General features: G+C 40.9%; 1 protein-coding gene across 1 annotated transcript in view; it reads right to left on the bottom strand.

The window, feature by feature from the left end:
- The window catches only part of FAM171A1 (family with sequence similarity 171 member A1), a gene marked incomplete at its 5' end in the record, with an annotated part of 86,021 nt that extends 75,302 nt beyond the window's left edge, over positions 1-10,719 (bottom strand). Inside the window, one exon of the mRNA XM_008629883.2 lies at positions 10,536-10,719. Coding sequence (XP_008628105.2) covers positions 10,536-10,719 — 184 coding nt within the window. The remainder of the gene's footprint in view (positions 1-10,535) is intronic.
- Positions 10,720-10,721: the final 2 nt, after the last annotated feature.

The raw sequence follows: 10,721 nt of genomic DNA, 5'->3' as shown, positions 1-10,721 counted from the left end.
CCAGGGTCCTTGCCACAGTGTTGGGAAAGGGGGAAAGAGGTAGCGGCCCCAGCCCGGCCCGGCGGGGCCGGGAGGCTCGGAGCCCCCCGCCCACCTCCCAGCAGGCGAGCTCCGACAAAAGGGGAAGTCCCGACTTTCTGTGCGGTTTAAATATGTAAATTGTGAGAAGCGTAATTGGTCTTAAAGACTGTCCATCAACTCAGGGTCAACCCAATACAAAGTAGAAACTTCATTACTAAGTATCACTTAATTCATTAAAAAGTTCCCAAACCACTGAAGTAAAAACGGCATGAATTAAGAACAAACTCTTGTGTGGGCTTGATTTACTTTCCAGCCCTGACCTACACAGTGTATCATCATGGTCACTGCACTTTCTCTTTACTCCTGACCTTATTTCATGCACAACAGACATACCTTCCTCATCCTGTGACTAGAGAACAAGCAACGAGCCTTTCTTCTCCAAGGAAGGTACTCTCCTTTATTAATTTGAACTTTTATTACTTTTTTTATACACTCAAGAAGCTGTAAGAATAACTTAAAAGATTAAGCTCATCAAGAGAAAGTGCTGTTCCTTTTGGCAAATATACCCATCGCATTCAAAGCCTTTGGGCTGTTAGAAGGTCTTCTGAATTATACCATTTATTTCTGGCCAGCCCTATATGTACCAAGGCTCTGTCAGGATGGACTATTTTCGAGTATATCCTTACCAACTGTTATCCTGTACAGCAGCAGACAGAATGGCATGAAGTAACAGTGAGGCCATGAGACTTTCTGTCCCATGTCAGCATCATGGTAAGGAAACAGTGCTGTACATTTCTTTTTCCTCCCATTCAATATATTCCTTCTTGGAAATGTTAACATCACCACAGGCACAGGCACACAAAGTGCCTGAGAGAGCTTGGCCATAAGAATTTAAGTTTTAGTATTTTCCCCCAAGCAATTAGGCTAGGGGTAAGGGAAGATGACACTTGATCACTCCAAGCAGCTAACTGATGCAAGACTTGATCCTAGAATAAATCAGATATTAAAAAGCATCTTTGTTTATGTGCAATCATGTATGGTAAGCAAAGATTCTCTACTGCTCTGAAGGAACCTACGGGTCTATCACTTATTTATGAGTCTGACCTTGAGAACTCATATACATTTTTTAAAATTTGTTTTTTCACCACAGAAAAATGGAAGTACACTTTAAAGCATGCATTAACTTGCACACGGGAATAAACATTACCTTTCTAGAAGCCCACCACAAAAAGTGCTCTACTCTGTTTACCTAGTCCCTCACCCCTCAAAACTCAAGGCTATTTTTCTGTGCCTAGAAAGTCAGCTTGTGACATGACACTACTTTGACCTCCTTTTTAACTACATCTGCTGAGAGGGCTCACTCAGCTCTTTAAGCAGCAATAGTAAACCACGCCTTAAAAAACCCCAAACAAATGAAACACACCCCCCTCCCCCCTCAGTTCACTGAAAGATTACATACAGGTAAAATTACTAACTAAAACAACATCTTCACCAAGACTCTGAACATAGCTAAAGAATGGCAAGTAGTTTTTGCTGAGCTAAAGCCTCACAGGGCACGTAAGTACTCCTATCTGACCTGACCTGAAGAAGGAAGGCCTTATCAAATGTCTGGAAAAACTAATGGTTTTCAACAAGACCTTTAGTATGTCAGATAGTATGTCAGACCTTTAGTATGTTAGATTCTCTTCCTTCAACGACTGATTTTTAAAGTACTTTTACTAATTTAATATTCCAAAGCCCACTGCAGTTATAACTCAGTAGCTTACAGCAATAAGCAAACTCATCCCATTTTAAGTTCTAGCTCCTACTGCTTCAGGCTGCTTGAAGCAACTGTATATTTAATTTTCATGTAACATGCTAACAACAATATTTTCACTGACTAAGTCTAATGCCATAGCTCCCTCTAAAAAGTTTCAACTATCAGTATACTAAAGAATGAAGTAAAAATTCCTTTGTTCTTATAGGATAGTTAACTTTCTAAGAAAATAAATGTCTTCAAATTAAGGTTTTTGTAGTAGGGAAAATATAATTGTCCCCACACACAGGTACACCACAAAACAACAAAAATACAGCTCTCATTTCAAAATCTGTGTTCCTGGGTCCTGTAAATCACACATCATGAACCTAGAGACTGGCCCAAGCTTAAGTTATTTCCCAGGACTCCAAATGCTGAAATAAGCTGTGAATATTGCAAGGATATTCTGGGTACTAGCAGTAAAGCTAAAAGAGCAAGTATATCGCTGTGCTTCACTGTGTCTGTCAATGTTATTACCCCAAGAAGCCTTTTTAACTACTGCAATATTTGTCCAGGTCAGCATGCTAGTCAGCAGGTTTCAGAACTTGCCAGGAGCACAACACAGAGGGAAGTAAAGAAAGCTCCCATCTTGAGCTGATGACTCCCATTCTGCAAACAGAATGCAAAGCCTGGACAAGTTTATCCCCTCCTGCCCAGCGGTGTGCCTCCTGCCCTCATCCACCTCACCCCCTGCAAACCATCAGTCCTGTCTCCAGAGCTCCTGGATCCATTTACTGCCCTAGCAATGCTTGCCCAACTCAAACAGAAACAAGAGAAGGCCATGAACACTCCCTAGCACACCTTCCTGCCTGTCATCAGCAAACACAAACCAAGCCTTTCAAGATACAGAGGGCCAGCACTGGGACAGAAGGAGGAAGCACAGGATAAAGAGTGAAAAGTTCTTATCTCTCAGCAGACACTCTAATCTTGGAGACATCAATGCAGAAGTGCAGTAGCTAAGGAAAGTATAGCAATTAACTGAAGGAAGGTGGGAATCACTCTAGCTGACAGATCAGAGAGGAGCAACCAGACACTACCAGGCATAGCTAACCATGTCAAATCCTATGTTAATGACTTGCTGGCAAAGTTACTCTACCAGAAGGCCGTGGTAAGTGCCAGTACTGCCCCCATGTTTCTTTAGCATTCAAATGAACTGAAATATATAATTTCCTCTCAAGCCATTTAGAACATTCAGAGAAAAGACGACTCAGGTACTAACTCACCTGTTGCCCTACAACTGGGAGAAACACTCCTGAGGACTACATGTCACAGTACACTTGAGTTGAAACTGTGGATGAAAGTCTGTTTAAACTTCCACGCAGGGTACAAACCGGAAATCCTAGGCAGGGACAAAAAACTGTTCTGACAGAGACAGTTGCAGATGAAAGCGCCTCAAATCATCTGCCAGCACCCAGGCCCAGGTCTGCCAGTATTAACTGTATAATGCAGTTTTTTGTCTACTGTAAGCAAATAGGTTTTTCAAAAAATTCTTTATGCTTTTACTTTGAGTGATGGGGTGGTATCATATTTCCAGACAAGAGCAGTTTCCTTTAAGTAGTAACTTTTAAAACAGTTACCTTTCTAAATGCTGTGCCTTACGTCTTGTGCTTTACTTCTACAAAAAAATGCAATCCTGCATCAACTGGCACGGCTGCCATGAAGTCCTTGTTTTCGATTACCAGCTCCTCCCAGCCCTTTCTGCTGCACCAGCCATAGCATTTGTGTAATTTCTGATGAATCCAGTCAGGGAAACTATCCAGGTGAAGACTGAGTTGATGCATACAAGAGTTTTCAGTTGGATAACTTCCTTGATCTGGTTTACCACATTGCTACACAAATGCCAGTATGAGAAAACAGACAAAGATGAGAGTACCGATGCAGTTTAATCCAGAATAAATCAACCCTTGGGAATACAAAGCTAATTAAAGACATGGCAAAACATATAGGCAAGTCCAAACAACTCTACAAGCCTCCTTACTTGTTCCTAAACCTTTCTTTTTGTTTATTTACTCTTGGGAGTGAAACACTTAGACTCATAAGCATAATGCTACAAAGACAAATGGTTTAGAAATGTAAATAGACAATAACTCTTGTTTGAGTCTTGAAAAGCACATAACCCAGCCAGGTAATCCAAGTGTGTGTTCCTTTACATAGTTTATTACACTGTATATATTCAGTAGCTCAAGGCCAAGCCAGAGGGCAACACTGAGGGAGGCAACACTGAGGGAGGATTTATCTGATTAAATGGGAATACAAATGGTGCTGTGTAGGCTGCCATGCTTGTCAGTGGAGATTCACACAGCACGATTCATCGGACCAAACGTCCTTACTCCAGGTGACAGGAATGATACTCAGCTCCATTAGCTGAGAAGATTAGATCCTCTTGTCTGTAAAAGGACCGTGGGTGACTCACTACAATGCAGACACTTGAAGACTGCAGACACCCAAGTCAGATGAGATGTCTCCTACCTGGATGCAAACTGCATATCCCTCACATGAGGAGTATTTGACATGTAGACTGACATATGAGATGTTTGGATCTTAACCTTTCACCTTGCATAACTTTTCACAGTATGGTGAAGAGCAAGAGGGCTGGACAGAACCGCTGATACAATAATTTCCTCACAGCAGCAGTACAAATGCAGCTTTTAATTTATTTGGTGCTGTTTTCTTAACAAGTCTCACAAAATCACTTGAGAAATGCTGCTGTGTATACCTTTGCTTATAAAGGATGAAAGACAGTATATTTCAGTAATGACAATCACAAAGGTGGGATGAAACAAGAGGAAGCACCCAATATCACTATCACTTCTGTTAATCACTGCAGGAAGAAGAAAGGGCTCTGTTTTCTTTAACAAAGCCGGACTACTTTATGCCTCTACCTCTTAGTTACCTCAGCACTTATGGACCGTCAAGGTGAGCTCCCCTTTACTGTTAAACCCTCTCATTGTATTATACCTACCACATAGTACAGCAGCTCACAGCACTCGTGCAGCTACAACTAAACTGGAAGCATTATGCACCTCATTGGATTCAGCTGCTTTGTTGTTCTCAAGTTGAAAGGATGCTGCTACTTCCTTCCCCTTGGCTTCCCCTCCATGCTCCATTTCCTCTCTGCTAACTTCAGTTGCCACTGTGTCTCTCAAAGCCTGGTTCCCACAGGGCAGAGAGGCTGAGGTTGGCCCCTACAAGTCACTCCAGCTCCAGCAAGGCCTGTGTGGTGTCCTCTATACTGCTATGTGTCTTGCCTGTCCATCTGAAAAGCACCCGTTACAGCGGCACTTTGCCATGGTGCAGGTTCCCACTCACAGCAGCAGGAAAGCTTCACCTGCCAATGCATGAGGTGTACAGATAATGAACAAAGGCAGGAATTCACTCCCTAGAGTACCTCCACAGAATGGCACAGGCAGTGACAGCTCACAGAACTGCAAGAGCTAAGAGTAGGAACAAGTAAAAGATAGCTTCAGTGTTGGATTTCCAGGGACTCTTGTGCCCTGCCTGCATAAACTGATTCTACTCAAAATTTACTTTTATATCAACAGTAGCTCTGTTTAAATACACCCAATCCCCCAAGCAGCTAGTCATGACCCACCAAAAACAGGGAGTCAAATTTAGAGAGTATACTGTACATAAATGAATTTTTCCTTCAGTTTTTCTCAAGATCTGTTGCTCTTCAAGCTAGCAAGAGTGGCACGGGTATATCTGAATCAGAACATCACCATTTTACAGAAATGAAAATGTTGCTCTATGTTGAAACAAACTTAAAAATATTCAAGGGCTCAGATGTGCCATTATGTCAACTATGATTCTGTCTTACTATTTTAAAGTGGAAGGTTCAATGCACTTAGAAAAAGCAACAAGAAATTATAATATGTTCACATTCTTACGGTTCTGTATTTAAAAATACATACATATTTTCCAGTTTCTAATAAAACTAAAGATGGTATTTGTAAAAAGCATGTGTATAATGCTTATTACCCATGCACAGCAAGCCAGATATTACATTAACTGAAAGCTTAATGTAAACCAGCTTTCAGGATAACGTTTCTGGAATTTCTGAAGAAAAAAAAAAAGCACTCAGTTCTCTTTGGCACTTGCTAAAACAAAATGTTTTAGTGTATATTATTAACATGTATTATATTAGTATTATTAAACTGATTTTTCCTAGTAAGTACAACCATTTACACAGGCTTCTTGCCTCCCTTATTTGTGCTCCCTAGTTTGAATATGGTAAAACCATCGGGACCTGTGGGAGAAGCAGAATACCAACAGCACAGTTCTCTCAGAAGCTGCTTTTCTTTGTAATTAAAAGCAGAACAGATATATATATATATATATATATATATTTATATACTGCAGCAAAGGAAAATTGATCCTACAAAAAATGCAGCTTGCATAAAGTAATGAGAGTATAAGCCAACAGAAATACTAAAAGTGCATACTTTGATTTCAAGTTGCAGGTATTTTTGGGAGATTACTTAGTTCACCTTTGGCTGACTGGAAGAACCTCCCTAAATTATAAGCTCACAACAGGTTCACAACAACTGTATTGATCCAGTGTACTAGAATTTGAGATGTGGAATAGAAGCATCACTCCCAACAACACTGCTATTCAACAGCCAGATTTCAAGCAGAGCTGTTAAGAAATACCACTGAAGCTGAACCTCCAACCTGCCAGGTACAGCACATTCCTATAATGATATGACCTATGCATTGTGTTTCCTTGGCAGGCATTTTCTTCTTGGTTTTCCTCCTGCACCAAGACTGGCTTTGCCCACAGCAGACAAGAGTAAAAAACTAATCTGAAGTTTGTACTAACAAGAAGCAGAGTGACATTTCCATTCCTCCATCTCCCAAAACCACTGGAGATTTCTTACATTTTCAAAAAATCTAAATGCACAATTCTTCTTCCTCCCCAGCACACAAATACATATAGCAAAGCTTCTGTTAACCACTACAATTAAAATTGTAAAACTGCATTTCATTGCTACCAGAAACTACTACTACCAGAAACCATTCACTTAAAGGTTGACACAGCCATCCCTAAAAGGTTCATGAACCCAGTCTCAAGCAGGAGAAGGCATCAGTGTGGTGCTTCAAAAAAAAGACAAAAATGAGGAGAGAGGAGAAACACATGGCAATTAATACTATCTCAAGATACGAGTGGGCAAAAAAACCACAAGACCCAAGTGGGACAGCAGGGAAAGCCAACATATGAATTTGTCACTTCACAAGTGCATACATGCGCTATTGAAGGTAAGTTGAACCACTTAGTGCAAGGTATTAGATGCCAAAACAGTGAACACAAATGCTTAGGAGAAAAAGACTGCAGTTTTAAACCCTCAGATCACCTAGGTAACTTGTTCATCTGACTGAGAGAAATCAGTTACTAGGCATTTGCAGGCATTAGTAGTTCAAGACAAACATGAAAAAACCCTACCAAAACCTAGTGCTTACCTGGATCTGATTATTGATAAAATCAACAAATACCTCATCTTCATTAACATTTTACAACACTGTAGTACTCAGTAAACAACTGGCTCCTCCACTAAAATAAAGCAACATTTTTTGTACTGCTTTAGAGCAATTTAGCTTCTATTCTGAGGAGTCCATTTGTGGTCTCAATGAAATAAACCTTTGGATTTGACCGTCATTAGTAATTTGCAGCTGAATGAGAAGAGGCAGTATGGCAGTGCAAGAGGAAAGAGAGAAAAGACTATTAAAGACTATTTCTGCATAATCTAAACTTTATCATCACTGTTAAAACCGCAAGCTTGGAATGACTAGTTTAAAAACAACACCACAAAAAACAAACCCAGAAATGGAAGGTCTTCTCAGAGCTGTTACTGTGCTGTCCACAAAAGCAGACTTTGCAGAATGTCCATCTGAAATGGTTGTGAAGTTAGTTTCCACAAAGTAATGGAATGGCTGCTCGCAGACAATTCCAAACAGCAGCACTCAAGCATCAACCCTCCTGTCCTCCATGCACACAGAGGGGAAAAAACACTGCAGATTCTGACTAAGCAGCAATATCTGAATTTTTATTCACCATCATTCTCGAAAATAATTACCTAATCTCATTCTGGGATTGTGAAAGTGGGATTTCCTGTGCATATTCGTCTACTAACAGGCTAGTATTTGAATTGGGTGCTATTTATTACTCAACTGTTACTTTATTATTCATAACTTCTTAATTTTGAACAACTAATAAAATAGGAAGACCAACTGAAATACAAGTTAAAAACAATACACACCGCAGCAGACAAATATAATACCAGATTTCGGCACTACAACAGAATATTCTAGGATTTCTCTTAAAATACTTCCCTAGCAGCTACAAATGAATGATCCTCATCTTCTACTGAGAAGCAAAGTTTACAGGCAATGAAGAAATTTAATCCCTTCCCAAATTACACTGATTATGCTTACACTCCCCCTGGGTTCATGTTACCTCTTCATATAACTCTTACATTCCTATTTGCCAAGGGTCTGTTAGGTTTTACCTATTCATGTCAAAAACATGCACCGCGTATTTTGTGTACTCACCAAACAAATCACCAATGCCAATAGGAATTCAGCTTAAGGGTTAGTTTGGGGGCTTTTTTGTTTGTTTCAAAATTTTCACACATTCATTTCAGCATTAAAACAAATTTAAGTTCTGGAATACCTGTTAGAACAATTTAAAAACCCAAACGAAAACCCCACAAAACTGCAATTTAGTCCTCATCTGAAATACTTGTCAGGTTTTACATACTTGAGAGAGGTTAGAGAGGTAAAGGTTCCAAGGTGAACCTTCATGGACATCTAACAGCCTCACTGCTGGGGGTCTAAGCACCAACACTGTCAAAAGTGAACGACTCATCTGTGAGAACTTTACCTTATTAAAGAAAACAAGTTGCTGAAACTTAGAGGATACCTCTGTGACCTTCAGAGGCCCCAAGAGATCTGCATAGAAAATTCATTCAATTTTCTAAACACGGTGCTAAGTGCAGAGCTTAATTACCAGTATTTTCATATGCACAAATTACGTAATCAGTCTGGCTGAGGAGAATTCGAAGCTGGGACTGTCTGAACATACGTCTGAGAACAATAAAGCAGAGAAATACTTGATGCAAAGCATCCCTCCTCATCCCTTCCTTAATTAGAACACTGACTACAAATCCCACCTTCAAAAAGCTCAAAATCCAAGACCTATTTATTTGGTTTGTTAACACAGACATGGAACATCTTAACCAAGTCTCATCCGATCTGTCCCACCATGAGGAGGGTTCTCCACCCTAGCCTCATGTAACCTGTCCAACAACGAATACTGCAGCTGAAGCAATTATTCCCTAAAGGCATGCTCTGGCTTTCTAACCTCTATCTTTATTTCAAGCCCTTGGTTTTTAACTAGCTTATTCCCAGCCACAATGGGAAAGACAGTCATCTGCAAACATCCCTGAACTTTGGCAATGGCTCTTTACTGGGACCTACAACTATGACCATGGTACTAAAAGGGGAAGAGGGAAAAACAGCTAGTTTAGGTTTTACAACCGTTTGGCACTTACTGTGCTGTGTGTATACAAACTGGGAATGTACCTGATACAAAAACTCTTTTCCCCAGAAAAGCATCACACCTGATGTTCAGGAACTTATTCAAGGCTAAGGTGGCATCACAAAACTTTCAAAAAAAGATTCACAGTAAGTAGCTGATAACTAGGAAGCAGAATACACTTTGATATGAGATCAGCTCTACGTATCCCCTTTTACCAATGCACACAGCCGAAGAGTAAAGACTGGGCTTGTAACCAGGCTTTGGAAAATGAAAACTATGAAAACTCAAATGTTAGATAGAATATAGAAATTAGACATTTCTATTTTGATAAAAATGTTCTCTACTCACTGACACAGCTGCTATTACCCAAATAATCAGCCATCAGTCTCGATGTGGATGTAGCAGCTACTGAGACAAGCCTTTCCATGCCATCTGAATTAAGCTTGACAATAGAAGACAAGATCAACAGGGCAGTTGAAAGGCACTAATTTTGCCAACCTCACCACTTTGATCACATACATGAAGGAGTTTTTCCATATGATACAAAAATAACAGTAGATTTTTATATTACCTTGGTATCCAAAATGCCAGCTTCATGGGCCAAACACAGCTCTGGTTTTCTGGCATGCTTATCAATAAACTCAGTATATCCTAAGTTTAGTGGCCTTTGAGTTATAGTTAGTGGTTCTTATTTCAGAACTGCTACTGTTTTACCCTTTAAAAAAGGCAAAATCTGGTATTACATGTGATGTCAGATAGGCAGGTTTTCCTACAAGACACCTTTGCCTTTTGACTACTCTGTGTGCGAACACATGCCCACCCAGATTCTACTTGGTGTACTTAAATACAACCATGAAAGAAACAGTCCAAAAAGGTTACTTTTAACATTTTACTTCTTGCGGCAGGCATTGCTTACTGATTGTTACAACAATCAGAACAGCTTTGAGAAAACAGGACATAAGCATACCCTTCACGTGGCGCACGTCCACCCCACCGCAGCGGGAAGAATGCTGCCAGCCCGATGCCATGAAGGCCCAGCCGGTGTATGATCGCTCATCCCAGATGACACATTTAGCCATTTGACAATACATCCCACAAGGCCAATACTGACCACAGGGGAGGATGCATTTCCTTCTAACACGTCTTGTACCCCTGTTTACACAAGTTTTCTGCATCCTGACATACCCGTTGTCCCGGAGGCGCGATGCCGCCGCAGGATCCCTGTCGCAGCCTGACGGATGGGTTCCCCCCCTGCCACCAAACGCAAGGCCGAGGGCGAGCGGGGCACGGCAGCGTCTCCCCCTCCTCGCCGAGTTTTCACACGGGGAACGGCTGGGGGGCAAGCGCACCTCGCCGGACGGAGGGGTGGCA

This window comes from Corvus brachyrhynchos, unplaced genomic scaffold, assembly GCF_000691975.1.
Source record: "Corvus brachyrhynchos isolate BGI_N302 unplaced genomic scaffold, ASM69197v1 scaffold142, whole genome shotgun sequence".
Taxonomy (NCBI): domain Eukaryota; kingdom Metazoa; phylum Chordata; class Aves; order Passeriformes; family Corvidae; genus Corvus; species Corvus brachyrhynchos.
Note: the sequence above shows the minus strand (reverse complement) of the source record. Positions and strands in the feature narration are given on the sequence as shown.